The following is a 20,597-nucleotide window of genomic DNA, read 5'->3' as shown; positions in this document are numbered from 1 at the left end:
TCTATCATTTCATCTGTATTACTTCTTTAGAGCCCTAAGGGCTTACTGTAGTCCGTGCAAGCCTCATTTTGCAGCACGGAGCTTTATGGCCAATGTTATTTAAATATAACAGTAGGAGCACATTGTTGCCGTTTTTATGCTGGTTCTATCAAAAAGCCCTAAGCTCTCTTTTTCGCTCTTTCACATAATTAGCTTACAGGCTCTCTCAATTTTGTGAAATCTGACTGCACTCCATAAGCGCAATACTGCATTTTAATGTTTGCACAGTCTGTAGTAATATTATTCTCATTGATAACTAGCCTCTTATGTTTGTGTTTCATGTTTTTAAATTATTATAATGAAGAATGTTTACTGATCTAATATATTAAATTTCATATGAACCAAACAGTGATACAACCATTAGTTTCAGTTTTAAATTTGTGGCATTATTAAGCACTAGCAGGCAACCCGTTCTCCGCAAGGCTCTAATTAACAACTTGATAAACTGAAAACTTGACCTACTGAAATCTTGAAGAATTTAAAATAAGCCTATAACTATCCTCGATAAATTAGAATCAATATGCAAAATTTCAAGTTAATCAATACAGAAGGTCAGACGTGATGATGCGTCATTCGTGAATTTCCTATACCGTACGTGTATAAGCCAATTCTTCCCTTTTTTATTATGTTATAGAATAGATTTTTTCATTAGACACGGAAGAACTTTGTCTTCCGAAGAGGACACGACGTAAGGATTAAAGTGACTTTTTTATAAAAGCGCCAATCGGTGTGGCTGAAAAAATAATGTTCATATTCAAGTAAAATGGTGTGAAGTAAAAATATTGTTTAAAAGGTTAACTAACCCAGATTAAAACCAATTCATGTGAAAATAATGTGCCTAGAGCAACGATCAAGAAACTCGCTACGATGATAATTTATGGCGTGATATAATGTAATCTTCCTTTGTTTCCTTTCCACTATAGAATATATTCTTATCAATAATTTCTATTTGAAACATTTCAAATCAATCAAAAGCTATCGTACATATTTTCTTGTATCAGTTTACAGACATGGAGGAGGAAATCGCCCAGCCACCTCAATGGATGTTAAATCTTGAGAACAAGCTAAAAAAAGTGAGTTGGCCTATTTCTCTTAATTTCAAAGTTAAAAAGAAGCAATTATGACATTTCTTGATTTTTTTCATCTTTGCTATTAAAATAAAAATGGAAAATACTCACATTCTGTTCATGGAGACCGTGAGCTATAATATTTTACTGTAAAGTTTTGAATGCTTTGTAGAAGATGAAACTCATATTATTGTAGTTATTGGTAAAATGGTTGTTTGTATAAGGATGGTTCAAGAGCATCGCATTTTATGAAACTTGAATGCATAAGCTACTGTATTTCAGATCTTGAAATATTTCCTGTTAGGTTTATAGATTATTCTAAATTTTATTTTCCATGATTATGTATTTTGAATAATTAAAATAAAATGCTGTGGGGAGAGGGCACAGGCTAGAAGGCTTCCAGTATGTTCACCTACTAACTACTTTAAACCAATCCCTGAAGTAAAAAATAGTTGCATATTAATTTCATTTTTTATCCACACCTCCATTCATTGACTGGACTATTGTTCGATATTGTTTCAGTTGATTTTGTTTATTTTTTCAGCCACACCGATTGGCGCATGAAATAGGTGCTGGATCCCCTTGCATCAAATGTGTTGATTCTTGTCCTGGGCTTGATCTACATTATTGGAGGTTTTTATTTCATTTTGGTTTTAAGTTAATTTAATTTTATTATAAACAATGTTGACTCCATGCATGCAATAGGCTTATCAGTTCTCAATTGCTTGAACGGAAATCCATTTCCTATACAATTTCATTAAGTACGTTGTGATATAAGTTACTTTTAAAACATTGATGACTGTAGCAATTCATAAATTTATAATGAAGCTCTTTGATACCAATAATGTATATTTTCCTTACGCCAAACGAAGCATTCATTGTCCATCCATTTGACAAGGATAATTGAGAAAAAATCCGTGTTTCGGATGGACAAGTTAAGCCGTCGGTCCCGGCTGCCTAAAAAGCAGTTGTTAGGTCATGTCAGAGGCCCTGAAATTGATCAGTTGCGACCTGAAAACTCTGACACCAGACCTGAGCCAGCCAGGTTACACGATATTATTATTATTTATTGAGAAAAAATATAAATTCTTCTTCTTCTTTGTCTGAAACCTTTTCCCATTTTATATGGGTACGACATTCCCTTCCTTCAGTCTCTCCTCCTCCTCCTCTCACATCTCCTCCTCCTCCTCTACAGCCATCTATCCATAGCCTCTCTTGTTAATCATCCTCAATTCTAACTTCCAAGTCAACCTTAGTTGGCTAACGACTAATATCATCTGGCCTCCTCCTCTCACGCCATTCATAACCGAATGCTATTTATTTAATCATATTAAATTAATACAAACCATACAATACCATTCAATACCGTTCCATACAATTTTATATATTTTTGAAATACAGTGTATCACTAGGGTCAAATATTCCTAGAAATCGCTGTTTACAAGGATTTTCTTTTATGTTGTTCTGTTCACTGTATTATTATTATTATTATTTTTATTTGTAGTATTTATAAAATTCATAACGATAATGATGTAATATGAAATTTGAATACTCCTCAATTAGCTCTAAGCTTGAGGAGCAACAAAACACTGTATGTATATTTTGCTATGTAACTTTAAATTAAATAAATTGAAATTATTATTATTATTATTATTATTATTATTGTTGTTGTTGTTGTTGTTGTGTTGTTGTTGTTGTTGTTGTTGTTGTTGTTGTTGTTGTTGTTGTTAATAAACGATTTCAATTGAGTGAGAGAATCAAACGATCAGAATCTATTAAAATTTATAATTTCAGATTTAATTTCCAAAAATGTCCAATCAATGTTTCTTCATTCAATTCTAGAAAGTTATGCCGTAACTGCAAGTGCAAGCGAGAAGATCACGATCTTGCAGATGATGCTGGCTCCTTGCAGTTTGATATTCTATTATCCAAGACAAGTAATGCAGCTGGTAAACTTCGCCGTAAAAAGACTGGTAAGTGTCAATACGATTCTAAACTTATATTCTTACTGTATTCTATGACTACCTACATCAAGCTCTCTTCTGTCTGTACTTATAATTCGTTGAATTAGTTGATTAATTAATTTAATGTAACAGTCGTTAATGCCCGATTGTCTAATTGATCAAAGTCGATTGTCTAACAAATCTCATGAGTAGGCGGCCTACGAAAAGTTGATCCCGAGGTTTTAGTTAATGAAACTTGACGTATTTTCAATAAGGCATAAATGAACTTGGAAGGTAAAGTAAAAGACTGCAATCGATTAATTGTTAAAAAATTGAACGTATGTCCTAGCCCATTTCCTTTGTTGTCAATTAGGGATTAGGGTACAAATAATAATATCAGTACTGTAGTTAAGGTTTCTGTTCAAATAATTATTATGCTGCAGAAATTTTATCATTTTAAAATTATTACCTATCGACAAACTCATAGAACTAAAAAACTATTTTTAAGAATGTTACGTTATTTCTAAAAACATATAAACTATCATTCGTTGTTGGCTTAAAAATTACAATTACTCATTTATTATTTTCAACTCTTGAAAATTCATATCTCAACTAATCAATGAATCTCAATTTTATTTCAGTTTTGGATTTGGATGGGTCTTCAGATAACAAAAGCCGGTCTGAAGTCAAACAAGGAGTCACTATGGATTGGGTTCCACCTGGAGTATCTGTTGATTTGGTAAGAAGATTCAATATCAACTCAAGTATAGGGTTTTTTAAGAGTTTCCTAACTTCAACAATTGGTTATGGCCTTGTGAGTTGGAGCTACAAGTGTCAAATTGGTTCTCATCTATCCAGTTTGTCTTCCAATTACCATGAAACGTTATAGCGTCCAATGACAAGTACATATGATGTAATTGTTTCATGAAAAAAATCTGTTGAAGCAATATTTAAAGAGTTTTGTCCATTCTACGGTCGCAATAATCGTCCTACTGAGAGAACTAATTGCAATGTGATGAACAAATTTGAAGAAACTGGTTCGGTAAATGTTCGAACAATACCCGTACAAAATCGATCACAAGGTCAAGAATATTTACTCTGTACATGCGAATTCGTAGGAGAATCAGCGGCAGTCATAACGAACAACATCTCGGCCTATCTGACTTCAACTCGAAAAATAAAGCTAATGATTACCGACTTCTTGTGGCCTAAACTGTATGATATGGATGTGGGCAGTATACGATTTAATCAAGACAATCACACAGAGCAATTGTCATTATTTGATTTGCGATTTCCATACATTGTTATTACGTGCAGATGCGATGTCAACTGACCACAAAGATCTGACTTCACTAAACTTTTTCTTGAAGTGCAATGCTAAGTCACAGGACTGCTAAGCCAATAAGCCGTGGATCATCGATGCCCAAAAGTCAACCTCACTCTAGCCAACAATGAGATTCACAAGATTAAGAATTTGCACAAGATTTGTGCACAATATAATTGGAAAAATGGACTTTTTTCAATGGACCACCATGCGGCCACTGAAGCAGCCATTCAAACATTATCATACTCCATGCATAATGGCATCGATAGGCCTTTCAAACATCAATATTACACACAGCTTTTTCATTCAACTACAAGATAGGAAACGCTTAATGAGAAACCCTGAGAATGTTAATGTTAATCCCTGAGATGAGAAACCTTATTATGCTAAAAGTAACATTAAGGTACATAAATTTCTGACATTCCATTGAACAGGCAACTGTCTACTTCCAATTTTACTAGAAATTTAAATGCTCATAATCTTGAATATTCTCATTCTGTTCGGCATTTCTTTAATCATCCCTCTCCTCTTCACACACAAGTCATAGCATAATGAAAGCAAAATCGTCTGCAAAGTTCTATCATTCAAATTTGAAGTGCATTAACAACGTCCTTGAAAAAACATTACCTTAGTTATCTGTGACTCTTTGATATCAAGCACTACTATAATATTATTTGCAATTAATGGTAATTGACAAACTGAACTATTTCTATGCACTCTTCTTATTAGGGCTACTGATTATTAACAAAAACAATAAAAATGATCACGTATCCTTTATCTTATTACAACACTACTAGTTTCATCTCTTCAAGATTTTACACTTGAAAACGGCTCTTGAAGAGTTGAAACTAATAAAGTTGAAATAAAATGAAGGGTTGATAATCATTTTATAGTATTTTGAACTATTTGTCATTCATAATTGGGAAATTTTTGTTCCAAGTATTGGGTTATTATAGAACTAGTAGTTCTGTGAACAGTAGACCTCGCGCAGCTAAAAACTACAGCCTTCTCTAATACTGTCCATCAGAGTGAATTATGTCATGTCCTGACGTGTCTGTGTCGGTGTAAAGTTATTATAACTTTACAATTAGGAAAAACCTTGGAAAAACAGCTGGAAATTTTGTCGTTTGTCGATACCGTAATGGAAGTGAGTGAACGAGTGCATTTGTGGGATCATTTAGCTGATCTCATGAGAAGAGAAATTCAGCAAGAAAACAATTTTTCGTTTATTTCTCATTTTTTTAGAAAACATGTTTACTTCAGAAAGTCCAAAATAGAAACTAGATGAACTAGTATACTGAATGAAAAAGACTAAGAAATTGTCAAAAAACCACTGATTTATTGATAATTAGAAAGACCGGTTTCGGTTATTATACCATGGTCAATCTCTGATAAACTTTATCTTGAGTTTATCAGAGATTGACAATGGTATAATAACCGAAACCGGTCTTTCTAATTATCAATAAATCAGTGGTTTTTTGACAATTTCTTAGTCTTTTTCATTCAATATGAATAATTACCACAATATCAACTTCTCAACTACACAAAAAGTGAAACTAGTATACTAGTGTAGAATAGTACATAGTATATTAACAAATATTGTAGCAAACATAGTATATCATTCTAAATCGAATTCATAGTATATCTATTTGTAATTGATGATGTGTTTTTTTTAAGTGTGAATAAATTGTTATTTTGATGAGTGATGAATCTAGCTTGACCTAGATTTTGATTTGGACTGTAGTATAAATTTGAAAAGGGACAGTTTTGGTCATAAGCCTGTTGTGCCTCCTCATATAAATGTAAAAGTAATAGTACGACTGAGAAAATAAATAAATATAAACTATAATTCAATCTTTCGTTACAAATTTTCTATGCAATTATTATTTAACGAAAATCCTAAATAAATGCTGCAAATCACCCCGAAGACTTCTGCTACTGCAGACATTGACATCAGGGTTAACAGCTAGATGGAAATTCGATGAGAACTACTATCCAAAAATTAGTTGCCAGCCCGGGAATCGAACCCGGTACCTCCCAATTGCTAGTCAGGAATGCTTACCCTTACACCAAACTGACAATCTCTGGATAGCAGCGCTCATTTTATACGAAGCCATAGCGGCCAACCAGTTACAGATGGAATTAAATAGAGAATGCATTTATTCAAATGCTAATTAATATATAATTATTATTTAATGAAAATCCTAAATAAATGCTGCAAAGTTGGATAGTTGCCAGTATCCAAAATTAATTTTTGGATAGTAGTTCTCATCGAATTTCCATCTAGCTGTTAACCCTGATGTCAATGTCTGCAGTAGCAGAAGTCTTCGGGGTGATTTACAGCATTTATTTAGTATTTTTGTTAAATAATAATTATATATTAATTAGCATTTGAATAAATGCATTCTCTATTTAATTCCATCTGTAATTTTCTATGCTTTTACACTCCAGTGCGAAGCTCGGTCCCCCGATATTAATTCTAAAGTCTGATTTTTACGTTAATATTGGCGTTCAAAGGAGACTCCTTTTCTTTTTGTATTATCCTTAAAATGCAAAATTTCAAAAAAAACCTTATTTATACGTCGACGCGAAATTTAAAAAGGAACATACCTGTCAAATTCCATGAAAATCTATTGCTGCGTTTCGTTGTAAATGCGGAACATAAATATAAACATGAAGAGAAATGCAAAACCGTCGACTTGAATCTTAGACCTCACTTTGCTCGGTCAATAAGAAAACTATTATTATTATTCAGTTAGACTATGCTTATTTATCGTTATGAATTTTCAATTTTAGGCAGCCGAATACATGAAAAAACTTCCTTCGGCTAAAGTGCCGATTTGCGGATCAGCTGGTGCATTGTACCGACGTCAGCAATTCGAGAGGCAGCTTCCCGTCCACGATCTGGCGCCCGGCCTCTGCCATCAGCTCACTCCACACGAAATTGACGAGTAAGCAATTATTGAAAGTTGTTCAACACGCTTCTCCAAAAATTTTACTGGTGACATTTTCAAAAGTATCTCGATTTGGATAATATCAAGTTACCCAAATGAAACAAATTTCTAAGGAAAAGCATTTTACTATCATATCCATTTTTTAAGATAATATGAGCTCCTAAAGTTGATGCCGCATCTACATGTTGGCCCAATGAAGGACCAGTGTCTGGATGAGTGGTTTGACAGCGCTGGCCTAGATGTGGACTAGGTTGGCCATCCTAGGGACTAGGTAATTTGGCGAGTGAACCAACATGTGGACTAGGCATTACCAGGCTGGGCCAACATGTGGACTAGGCATTACCAGGCTGGGCCAGCGAGTGTACCAGCATGTGGACTAGACATGAAATCTTTGAAGGAGACCTACCGTATTTCCGAATTGGCAGCATATAAGTGCATGACATTTTTAGGATACACTCTCCAAGATATTGTTTAAATTTTGAAAAAAAATAATCCAATCTAAGTTTTTTTTTAAATGTGATTGAATTTCCCTAGAATTAATATTCTGAGAAATCAAAAAAGTCATAAGACGAACAATATCTTGGAGAATGTATCTTCAAATTCATGAATTTATATGCTATCAATTCGGAAATGTATCTTCCCCAACATTTCAACTTGAGGCACTCATATCTCAAGAAGTTAAATGATAAATACATTTGTTAGAAATGTGTTCCATTTAAGTACCTACCTAATTTGATTGTATCCAATTTTTTGTTTTTTTTTTTAAAATGTCACCAGTAAAGTTACAAAAAGCAAGGTGCACATCTACGCTTAGCCGGTTTCATCTACAAAATACCATTTCTGAATATTTACCATGGAAAGATGTCTTTTTTCCTTTTAGATGGCTCTTCATTCGTTGTAGATAATGTAGTATGGCACGTTTTTGTGGTTTACAGAATTATTCCTTCAATAGCTGTCACCTTCATAGTTATATGTTGGTGTCATGTAAAGTATATTGTAGTTTATAAATAAATAGCCCTGCTTGATGAAATTGTTTGCCTTTGTAATGAATTATAGAGTGAAAATGAGATCCCCTAAGGATTCAGGTTCTAAGAAATAACTCTCATGTTCATAATTGTATATTCAACTGGACTAATTTCCAGTATAATTGTATTATAATTAGATTCAAACATGACGATAGAATTTTAAATCTTCAAAATCTTGAATTTACTACTTATATAATGGTCTACACTTTTAGTCATCTGCTATAATTATTATTACTGGCTAGTCTGTATTTAAAATTTAAAATTTTCTGCGTTACTACTATGTATTATTATCCTCAGTTCTAATCGTTATCCAAGAATGTTTGCAAAATTGAATTTTGGAAATAATCAATAATAATGTCATAATTAATTATTACTTATTATTTTCAGGTTGAATAAATATCTCTCCAATATCAAAACTGATGTTGTGGGTCAAGGAAAAGTTGAGAAATTTTCTATTGTGAGTATTTCTTGTTTACTTCTGTAGACAACCATTAAAATCCACTTCACTTCAAACATAGATTTCATCTAATAAGGCTGACTGCGATGTTTATGTTCTCACTTTTATTGGCAGATTTTTTAATGCCTAGTTCACGTAATAAATTACATCATTTTCTCAAGTTTACATATTTCAAATCAATATACCGTGGTAGGCCTATATTTCATTGTAGTTTCCATTATTTCCTGTTATCAATAATTTTCCATTGAATCTACATCAGGTGAAAGATGTTGATTTAATTACATTTTTTGAAAGAATAAAGAAATACTTATCTTTGGTACTAAAAATGAAAATGAAACTTATTATTTTCATTAACTGGAATGAAGGTTGTAAATTATTTAATGCTCAAACAATGGCAATTCTTGATCGTAAATTTTCCTTTGTTTTCAGATAACTCATCATCCTTCGGTATACTCGACTCCACTGAACAATCAATCTGATGAAAATATTGTTCAAGACTTGAAAAAGCCATACCAGTTTGATGTGAAGAATGCCAACTCCATTCCGAAGCCATTCGTACCTTATGCAGGCACACAAACGCCATCCAACACCAACGCATCTCCGGCTGGTCTGTCTTTGAAAGACCCCATTCATTTGAAAACACCCAGCTCGTTCCTCAACAATAATAAATTCGTCAAAAATCTGCATTCAAATATCAACCGGGGGGTAGACGATGCTCCACTTATAGAAGGTAAAGATAATGCTTCGTTGTCCAACAATAATGACGAGTCGCGTAGTATCGAGACAAGTAACGAATCAGCAGGTCAGCAGCCGAACTCGGACTTCCTGCTTCCACCTTACAAGGGAACACAGGCAGCGGTCAGATCTCCGGCCAAATACCTGCAGCATTCCGAAGTCCAACGCGCGGCTGAGTCGTACTGCGTTCCAAGGCCACTGCACCAGCTCAAGCCAAACCAGTTAAATCAGTTCAACAATCTGAAAATTGACGATGCGGTTTGCAGTCCGGTTGCAATCAGCGACGGCGACAACCTGGTTCCAACGAGTGATCTCAACATCGAGCAACACATCAAACTCAATTGTCATACTTGTCACGTGGAGATAGTTGAGGGCGAAGTGGTTGTTTCTGCTGAAAGAGCGGGCAATGCTGTCTATTGGCATCCTCAGTGTTTTGTCTGTGCCACTTGTAAGGCAAGTATAAAGCTGTATATAATAATTATTCAATTTTATTCGAGAAGTTATTGGTAAAAAATCTGGTGTGGCGCACTCACACAACTTTCCTTGCTCATTGAACTGTAAGCCCCATTCTTAAAGGAGAATAATTTAGGGGAATAACATAATGACGATTGGCAGCAACATATTTGAAACTACGATCAGACTACTGTATATATTATGTGTATATATATAATTGTTTTCAGAGTACTTTTTCCTTTGTGTAAATTTTGAAATTCGATGATATTTTCAAAAGTCGTCAAAACAGCTGTTCTACAGATGAAATATCTCGACTATGTGTTCTTTTTACTTTCCTTGCACTATTACCATAGGTAAGGAAAGTATTGCTTTCCGAAAAAGATTAAGGTACCCTAATTTCATGTTTTCTATACGTTTCATTACTTTCCTTGCCCTATTACCATAGGTACGGAAAGTAATGCTTTCCAAAAAAATGTAAGGTACCCTAATTTCATGTTTTCTATACGTATCAAGGTCCCCTGAGTCCAAAAAAGTTGTTTTTGGGTATTGGTCTGTGTGTGTGTGTGTGTGTGTGTGTGTGTGTGTGTGTGTGTGTGTGTGGTGTGTGTGTGTGTGTGTGTGTGTGTGTGTGTGTGTGTGTGTACACGATATCTCATCTCCCAATTAACGGAATGACTTGAAATTTGGAACTTAAGGTCCTTACAATATAAGGATCCGACACGAACATTTACGATCAAATGCAATTCAAGATGGCGGCTAAAATCGCAAATATGTTGTCAAAAACAAGGTTTTTCGCGATTTTCTCGAAATCGGCTCCAACGATTTTGATCAAATTCATACCTAGAAAAGTCATTGATAAGCTCTATCAACTGCCACAAGTCTCATATCTGTAAAAATTTCAGGAACACTGCACCATCTATGCAAAGTTTGATTTCAGATTCCCAATTATCAGGCTTCAGATACAATTTGAACAGAAAATTTCAAGTGAAAAAGATTGAGCATGAAAATCTCTACAATTAATGTTTAGTAACATTTTCACCTAAAATTGAAAATAAGCTCGAAATTTGAGAAAATGTGATTATCCAATTGCAAACTGTTGGCAACTGTTGATTCTATTAAATGATTCACTATAAAGAGATAGCAGACTTCGTGTGTCTGCAGCGCTATTGTCCTGTCACCAGCTGGCTCAGATCTTAGAAAAGTAGACTTGAGATGCGCGGAAACACTAGCGTCGGTTGATCAATTTTCATAATGGCAAGGAAAGTTGTGTGAGTGCGCCACACCAGATTTTTATGAACTGCTCTACCAACCTTCCTCATGCACGAGGAGGAGGTTACAAAGTCAATTTCTCAAGGATGGGGTGGACCCCCCATTAGTTTCCCAGAAAGGAGACTCATGCCAGTTAATAGAGCTGATAAATAACTATAAAGGGTATGAATTTGAAAAAAAACGGTCAAGTCATTTTTGAGAAATCGTGAAAAACATGATTTTTTAGTAATTATCCGCCATTTTTCTCAAGAATATTACGGAGCTCCTGCAATTTTCTCAGAAATGAGACTCATGTCAGTCGATAGGGCTTATGAATAGCTATCCATGGTATAAATTTGAAGAAAATCGTTAGAGCCGTTTTCGAGAAACCCGTGAAAAACATGGTTTTTTAGTGATTATCCGCCATTTTTCTCAAGAATTTTCCCAGAAATGAGACTCATGTCAGTTGATAGGGCTTATAAATATCTATCCATGGTATAAATTTGAAGAAAATCGTTAGAGCCGTTTTCGAGAAAACCGTGAAAAACATGGTTTTTTAGTAATTATCCGCCATTTTTTCCGCCATCTTGATATGAATTTTATTGAATTTCTTATTGTCGGATCCTTATGGTATGAGGACCTTAAGTTTTAAATTTCAAGTCAATCGGTTAATTAGGAATGGAGTTATCGTGTTCACAGACATACACACACACAGACCAACACCCAAAAATAATGTTTTTGGACTCATGGTACCTTGAAACGTATAGAAAACTTGAAATTAGGGTACCTTAATTTTTTTGGAAAGCAAAACTTTCCTTACCTATGAATAATGCAAGGAATGTAAAAAAGGCTATATACAGGGTGTCCCACCAAGGTTGTAACAGCCGTTGAACATAGACTCTACTCGACATTTCTGACAAAAAATGTTCAGTAAACTTTTTTCCTCCACCTACTGTCAAAAGTACTTACTTTACTCACAGTTTTGGCTGTCATTGTTGTTACAACTTTAGCCGACAGATAGTGTTGTCGGAGGAGAACTCTGATTACAAGCCAGCTGTTTCTGTTTACTTTTTAGATTATGTTGTAACACATTGTTTGGTCACATACGTTTTTAAAAATTATTTTATCAGCAGTTTTTATAAAAATGTAGGTGGAGGAAAAATGTTGTGTATATCACGAGTGAAAATGTTTTTTCTCCCTCAGGAAAATTGTTGCCCTCGGCTTCGCCTCGGGCTTCAAACTTTTCCCTCAGGGAGAAAAAACAGCACTTTTCACTCTAGATATACAAATAACTATTACTATCGACCTTAGTTTTCGAGATATATCGATTTTCCGATATTTTCAGGATATGCCTACTTCTGGTCATTAAATACTCGAAAACTACTGGTCGAATTTCAATTTCAAGGGTATTGTTGGAAAGAGAAAAACGTTTCAAACAATATTAATGTAATTTTATTTGTTGTTAGATATTTTGTAGTTTTTTATTAGGGCTTAAACTTGAAAAATGCTATCCTCCAAATTCAAAGTCAAGTTTCAAACCGTTTTTTCTCCGGCTTTCGTATGAGTATAAATTCGAGAAGGCAAGTTCCATGATAAAGTGTTCAAAACTGCTAATATCTGGGATGAACACCTTCAAAATGAGGAAATTCAGAAACAGCATGCATCAAGTGATGATCCTAAGGGTGAAATCACCTGATTATTGCATTATTTTCTGTAGCATATAGCCTAAATCCTATATAAAATATTAATCATACACTTTTACAAGATCCAACAAAATTTATTCATAGAATAATAATTCTAAGTAGATGAATGACAGAATTAAAAAAAACTGATGGTAATCGTTCAGATGGTAATCAAGTTACATATCAAGCTTACTGCTTACAGGAATTCAAAATAGCCTCCATTTCTGTTCATGCAACTTCTGCTGCCGTTCATCAAGCTTCGAGTTGCCCGTCTCACTTCGTTGGGCCGTTTCTACATTACTTTAAACGTCAATCGAATTCTGAGAATCAGTTCCTCCCTGGTCTCTCCAGGTTCTCTGTAAACTTTACTTTCCACAACCTCCCAAAAGTAGAAGTCTATTGGTTTAAAATCAGGTGAGCGTGGTGGCCAACTTACGGGTCCACCTCGGCCAATCCTCCGCCCAGCATAATTGTTATCAATCCACCCACAGACTTTTCTAGCATAATCAGAGAGGCAGCCATCCAACTGGAGCCACATATTCTGCCTCAAATTGAGAGGCACGTCTTCCATCAATTTGTGAAGCTCATTGATCTGAAAGTCCATAAAAACTTCACCATTTATTCTTGCCGGGAAAATGAAAGGTCCATGTATGCGTATTGTGGAAATTTACAGCTCCAGCTCTTGTGAACGTACTTTTATCTGTGATCTGACCATAAAATGTTTGAAACACAATCTTGTGCTAAGATCCAACGGCAAAACTGCATCCTTGAAACAGTATCAGGTTCATTCAACTCTTGAACTGGGGTATCATGAAATGGTCGAAAGCTATTCTTCTTTTGAACTATCATTCTTGGAAACATCCAACATCCCAGCTGCCCGCCGGATGCTGGATCGAGGATTCTGCTCGAAATACTTTAGAATAAGATTCTCAAAAGGTTCAGAAATTAAGACGGGCCTCTCGTACCTTGAAACTGATCCTAGACCCTTACCATCTTGACATCTGCCAATCTTAAAAACGTGTTATGAGATGGGTGTTTTCGGTCAGGAAAACGTCTCCTGTATACTCTCTCTGCCTCTCTTGAATTGCATCCACACTCCAATATCATGTTCAAGTACTCAATCAAGGTAAATTTCATGATAATGAACGCGAACACTTCTCTACTAGCCAACGTTGATACATATCATGCCAATTAACTGGAAAGCATACTGAAAACTGAAAATAGGCTGAAACATACACTTCTTCTTATTCTATTCAGGATTTATTGTACAGGAAATAATGCAAGTTATTAAAAAAGTCATATCATTGTAGAATGTTAAAATGTTGATTAAAACTTGTGAATATTGTCAGAGAGAAATCAGATGATTTCACCCTTAGGATCACCACTTGATGCATGCTGTTTGTGAATTTCCTCATTTTGAAGGTGGTCATTCCGGATATTAACAGTTTTGAACACTTTATCATGGAACTTACCTTTTCAAATTTATACTCATTCAAAAGCTTATATGGAATGAAAAAGTTTTTGAAATATTGAAACCTTTATAATTACCCGTAGAAAAATCGAGAAAAAACGGTTTGAAACTTGACTTTGAATTTGGAGAATAGCATTTTTTCAAATTTAAGCCCTAATAAAAAACTATAAAATATCTAACTACAAATAAAATTACATTAATCTTGTTTGAAATGTTTTTCTCTTTCTAACAATACCATTGAAGTTGAAACTTGACCAGTAGTTCTTGAGTATTTAATGACCGGAAGTAGACATATTCTGAAAATATCGGAAAATCGATATATCTCGAAAACTAAGGTCGATAGGGAAAATTTTACAGAAATTTTTTTGTCAGAAATGTGGAGTATAATCCATGGTCAAAGGCTGTTACAACCTTGGTGGGACACTCTGTATATAAAAATAAGTGTCTGTGTGTTTGTTTCTTTGTTTGTTCCCTACAGACTGGAAAACTACTTGAAAGAACGGCATGAAACTTTGGGAATAATATATTGTGTGAATATTGGGGATGGTTTCTGACCAGAAATTCAACATTTTATTCTAATTTACTTTATTGAGCTCCCAATTATTAAATTTTATTCGAAATGTTATTAGCTAAAAAAAGGCAAGAGTGACTTTTTCTGTCCAATGGCTCGATTTGGCGAAAATCTCCTCAGAAAACTGTAAAAGCAACTGAAAATCTGTTTTTTCTGAGAAACCCTGTTTAAAGCTCCAGGACACGAATGTCATGATTTTGTATTCAATTCATCCAATACTACTGAATCATTCCACGAAATTTCAGCTTGTTCGGAATTAATTCCCCAAACGGACCTTTTTCAGAACCTTTTGACTGGACTAAAACTTGACAGTGGTAATATGCAAGTTTCAGTTGTAGAAATTCCAGCATAAACTACTTGATGGAATTTGTTCGTTTAATTAGGTTTGATAGAAAATAACTAGTACCCTTGTAATTTTTCAATGAAACATGACTAATTTCGACATGTATATCACTATCATGTCATAACCTGAGAATGACATAAAAATGTCGAAACTAGTTGTGTTTAATTGAACGAGCGTTAGCGAGTTCTCACTTTTGACTTACTGAAGGCCAAAGTCGTTGTCCGTCTGTTTGTATGTTTTACAATAACTTTAGAAACAATTGATCAATCAGCTTCAAATTTTGAACTCGTATTCTTCGAACCTTTTTACAGGTCAAGTTCGTTGGACAAAAAAAATTGACTTACTCCTTCGTCCTTTTTCAGGATATAAAAATATAATTGAAAGTGCTCAAGAAAAAAATTGTTTTGATTTATTATTTAGTCAGCTGAAAAATTCATCGCATGCAATTTCTACAGTTTTTCCATTCATAACATTATTAGGTGAGGCTATTTGGCAGCTATCACACAGGTAGTCCTCCATGCGCTGACACATGATTTCAGCTGGATAATATGCAACATAATTTACAACTTTTCTAATCAACAAATAATACGGGTTGAGATATCAATGTGCGGCTTTCGCCATTTATTTTCTCTTGGAACTCTGTATCGAAATCATGTATCATATGACCACCTTCTCATTTAAAAAAAGTGGATTTGGAATCATATGAGGGTCAAAGATGTTGAAGCAAAAGAGTAATTTTTCATTTCAAATAGGATCCCCAATGAAACCTACTGTCAAATTACTCTATTGAGAGAACTATTTAGCTGTTTCAATAATTTTCATTACTCTATGTAATTAAAAGTTGCGGGTTTCAAAGATTACAATACAACAGTTTTCGAGCGAGCTCTCCAACCCAAAAATAACACTAATTCAATTATATTTCGAATGATTGCAAATTATAAGTCTTTTGAGATAATAATTAGAAGTGTGATCTTTACATGCATATTGAGCATTAAGAGGTAATCCCTATAATTTTGATAACTTAGTAATATTCAATTTTCAGGAGCTATTGGTCGACTTGGTCTATTTCTATTACAAAGACGATGTATACTGCGGCAGACATTATGCTGAAAAAGTGAGCATGCTCAGATGCTTTGCTTGTGATGAGGTAAATTATTTTATTAATAATTTTTGACAGTCTTATTATTTTTTGTTGTTGCATAGAGACAAGCAATCTGAGCGGAGCTGAAGTGGCGTCAGAATGTCAAGTTTAGGACTGGAGTCCTGCGATGCATTGTAATACTCCTAAATAGTATAGACTGTCTAATAACGGCTGTTTCAAAAAGGACGCACATCCAAGTTTGAGGGAATATATTTTCTGTATAGGGAATATTTTGTTCAGTTGGCACTACCGTACTCATTGTTGAACCGGCATGCACTATTTTACATTTACTAGTGCTTGCTGCTTGTTAGTATTCATTTGTAATCTGTAGTGTCTGTGTATGTTCAACTATGGTTTTTTCAAAGGATGAACGTGTGTTTATTATTGAAATTTATTTCGCATATAAATCTTACGAACGAGTGAAAGACGAATTCAGGTTGAAATTTCCCAATTCTGCAGTACCTAATAACGCCACAATAACGCGTCTGATCGATAAATTTCGTGAGACTGGAAGTCGTTCATGAACGGAGTCGTTCATGAACTGAAGGATGTTGACCATGGGAAACGTATACAGTATTGTCACGTCACAGTATACATACAGTATGGAAACTTGGCTAGTACCCTACGGAAAAATCCACCATCTTGTTAGGAAGCGCCGCATTGTAATAGTATTGATGGTAGGTTCGGATCACTTTAATGATCCGGATCAATGATCTCGTTCACTGCCACGAGCCAATCAGAAGACAAGGATCTTGGAACTTCCCAAGGTCACGTGACGTGTCTAGTATTTGCGTCATGTAAAAAGCATTGGTTGGATAGGCGTTTGATTACAAGTTTCCATTCTGTACCTATTCAGTGGTATTGTCGTTGGATACGTTCTCTTGTTAATGACAACGGTATTTAAATATTGGATCGTGTTTATTTCAGTGACGAACCGTGGTTCCACTTAGATGGTTACGTCAACAGCCAAAACTGCCGAATAAGGAGCACTGAAAATCCTCACGCATTTCAAGAACGACCATTACATACACGTAAAATTGGTGTTTGGTGTGCGATCTCCCGGCGTCGTATTGTAGGGCCTTTTTTTTACAAATCTGTAGATGGTGTTGTGTATCGCAACCTTATTGAACAATTTATAGCGTTGTTAGAATTAGACGATCGAGATTGTTGGTTTCAGCAGGATAATGCAACATGCCATACTTATTCTGAAACAATGAATATCTTACGAGATTTTTTTGACCATTGTGTGATATCAAAAGGATTGTGGCCGCCAAGATCCCTATAGTGAGATCCACGTTATAATGACAGTGGATTAATATGGGAGAACAGCGTTGCCGATTCTCTGCCATGATTAATTATTTATCTTTCTACATTGTCAAAAACAGATTTGGCATCGTTGTAGAGCAAGAAAAGGATAGTACTACCTGCTTTGTCGAATAATAGACAAGGATAGCAACACCAAAGTTGATCAAATAATGTCATTATAACGTGGACCTCACTATAGATCTTACTCCAGCTGACTTTTTTCTTTGGGGGAATTTTAAAAGTAAGGTTTCTAATAACAATCATCATACACTTGACGAATTGAATGCTAATATTGAAAGTGAGATTAAAATAATTTCTGAGCAAAACACGAAAAGTGGCTGCAAATGTTATGAAACTTGTTCGAACCTGCATTACTAGTGGAGGAAGCCATTTTGAACTTTTATTGTGAAGTTTTAAAAGTAATTTGAATATAATAAAGGTGATAATTTCATACAGCATAACTTATAATTACTTTAATAAGTTAATGTAATAAATTCATATTGTCAAACTTGCATGTGCGTCCTTTTTGAAACAGCCGTTATAACCAGTATTTTTTCAACTACTCAAAACTCCAGTTTTAGTAACAGTTTTAGCTACTAGACAGCTTGATTTCCTCTGGAATACAATTAAAACATCCAAGAACTGCATAATACGGTTCTTATCAAGGAGAGTCAGTTTGTGACTCGATAACTGGAACAAAGCTGAATAGTCATCTCCTCTAGTTTTTTACTCATTAATGATGTAGTTGAATAAAAAAAAAAACGAAAATATTATAAACAAACGTAATAACTTCAAGGAAGCTGGAACAGTAAGAAGCTGGAGTCTTCTATATACAGGGTTGGGGAATGAAGTGTGTAATGATAATTTGAAATAGTTTCGCGCTCATTTTTTGAACGAAACCCAAATTGTTTCTTGTATTTAACTTGAATATTGTCATTCTAATAATTAGAGAGGAAAATTATTGTCGAAAAATTGACTATGTACGAAAAACGCATCTGTAAAATGCCGTGATATGTATTTTCATTTATGTATCTGCATACAGATAGAGGTAGATACAACATATATAATAAGCATATCATCAGCTGATGAAGTGTTCGTGGGGCATAAGTCTGTATAGAGTATGTTGCTGTAACAATGCTGAGTGGCTTTTTCTGCCACAATTTAGAAGATGACTTATCAACCTCAACACTGTATGGTTTCAACATTCCATTCATCAAGAGAAACTAAGGAATTTCATAGGTAGACCTTCCCTGGACACCTAATTTCGTTGCGTGGAGATGTGGAGTGGAATCCTTGGTTACCGGACCTGACACCTTGTGACTTGTGACTATTTTTATGTGCTAGCTTAAGATACTTGTATACAAACACGTAAAATTGAAGTATTGATTGAGATAATAACAAAATACATTCGAGCGATACAACATGCAACGCTTTAGAGGAGTATGAACAACTTCGCAAAATGTCTACAGAGGTGTATGTACATAAAAAGACACCATTCAACAGATGTTATTTTTCGTACTTAATCAGTTTTACCATAATTTTTCACTCTCCAAATGGCAAAATTAAAATTACAAACATGAAGAACAAATCGAGTGTCATTTAAAAATAAGTGGGTAACCACTATTTCAAACTATCCATACTTCATTGCCCAACCCTGTATAAAAGTTACTACCCACATTGTACGGGAAGTCATTGATGAAGATGTTAAAAAGAGTGAGTTCGAGTAGAAATATTTTTCCACGATATCATTCTTCTGAAATTTAATTAATTACTTTCACTAATATTTTTATGTTAAAATCCCAGTTATTCTTCTAGATGTCTCTATTATATTGTTACCTTTTTATTTAATATTCTTGTCTTCACATTGGTTCCATAAATTTTAATGATACCTACCCTGTAAAAATTCTAACTTATAATTTGTTTATGATAATTATTATTTGTAATATTACTATTATTATAATTGAGGAAATTGTTCTTTGTAATAGTAATACTGTTCTTGTTTTTTTAATTTTGTCAAAACGAAAATGAGTTGATGATTGTTTTTTTCTGCAGTTAATTTTCGTGAAGGAATACACAATGGCTGAGGGCAAGCAATTTCATATTCGACATTTTTGCTGCTTTCATTGTGATACGCCTCTGGCTGGAAAAGAATACATTCCAATGGATAATCATCCGGTGTGCCTTGATTGCTACAGAACAAAATTTTCCAAGGTCAATTAAAAAATTTTAGTTATTTTTGGTTTGAATAGTAATGAAAAAAATAGTTTTGAAGAGGTTTTTTAACCAAATTAGACGAGAAGAGTGATAAGATAAGTTTTTAATTCTTTCAAATTTGTCCTTGTTTCTATGGGTTATTAATGAGGCTTCGCTTTAATTTGTTGCTTTGATTAACACTACTTTTAGATACATCTAAAATTCAGTCAGTACTGACGAATTATATTATCGGATTTCAAACGTTTTTTTTTGACATATACAGTCTCTCTTTTAAATTTTACATAACACGATTTATTTTAATAAACATATCTCTATTCTTTTTCTTTGACACTAATGAACATGGAGGCCGAAAAGTCTTTTTTTTTTGCTTGGTGGAAAATTATCAACTGAAGGATTTGAGTTGATAATTGAGCTAATAAAGGATAATAAAATTGCTAATAAAGGATAATAATATTAGCTAATAAAGCTAATAAAATTGAGCTAAAGTAATGACATTATTTCAACTTGAGTTACTAATTGTATTCTTTTGGATAGATAATCATCATTCTTCAAATGTCCTCCTCAGCAATTATTGTAGTGTGATTGTTTCAAAGACAACTCAATCTTCTTTTTTGAGCTGATAAAT

General features: G+C 34.2%; 1 protein-coding gene across 3 annotated transcripts in view; it reads left to right on the top strand.

The window, feature by feature from the left end:
* The window catches only part of LOC111063722 (testin), a 54,716-nt gene that overhangs the window by 13,460 nt on the left and 20,659 nt on the right, over positions 1–20,597 (top strand). For 2 of the 3 annotated variants that reach the window (XM_022351414.2, XM_039422522.1), the window contains exons 2-10: positions 1,041–1,112; positions 1,651–1,739; positions 2,949–3,079; positions 3,691–3,788; positions 7,170–7,324; positions 8,740–8,809; positions 9,239–9,997; positions 16,355–16,459; positions 19,811–19,969. In XM_022351414.2, the coding sequence (XP_022207106.2) occupies positions 1,050–1,112; positions 1,651–1,739; positions 2,949–3,079; positions 3,691–3,788; positions 7,170–7,324; positions 8,740–8,809; positions 9,239–9,997; positions 16,355–16,459; positions 19,811–19,969 (1,629 nt within the window). In that variant the 5' untranslated portion in view covers positions 1,041–1,049. Of the gene's footprint in view, positions 1–1,040; positions 1,113–1,650; positions 1,740–2,948; positions 3,080–3,690; positions 3,789–7,169; positions 7,325–8,739; positions 8,810–9,238; positions 9,998–16,354; positions 16,460–19,810; positions 19,970–20,597 lie in introns of those variants that run through there. The other variant, XM_039422524.1, reaches the window with a different exon arrangement.

This window comes from Nilaparvata lugens, chromosome 2, assembly GCF_014356525.2.
Source record: "Nilaparvata lugens isolate BPH chromosome 2, ASM1435652v1, whole genome shotgun sequence".
In the NCBI taxonomy this organism is placed as follows: Eukaryota; Metazoa; Arthropoda; class Insecta; order Hemiptera; family Delphacidae; genus Nilaparvata; species Nilaparvata lugens.
The sequence above is the reverse complement of the archived record's forward strand: the minus strand, read 5'-3'. Positions and strand labels throughout refer to the sequence as shown.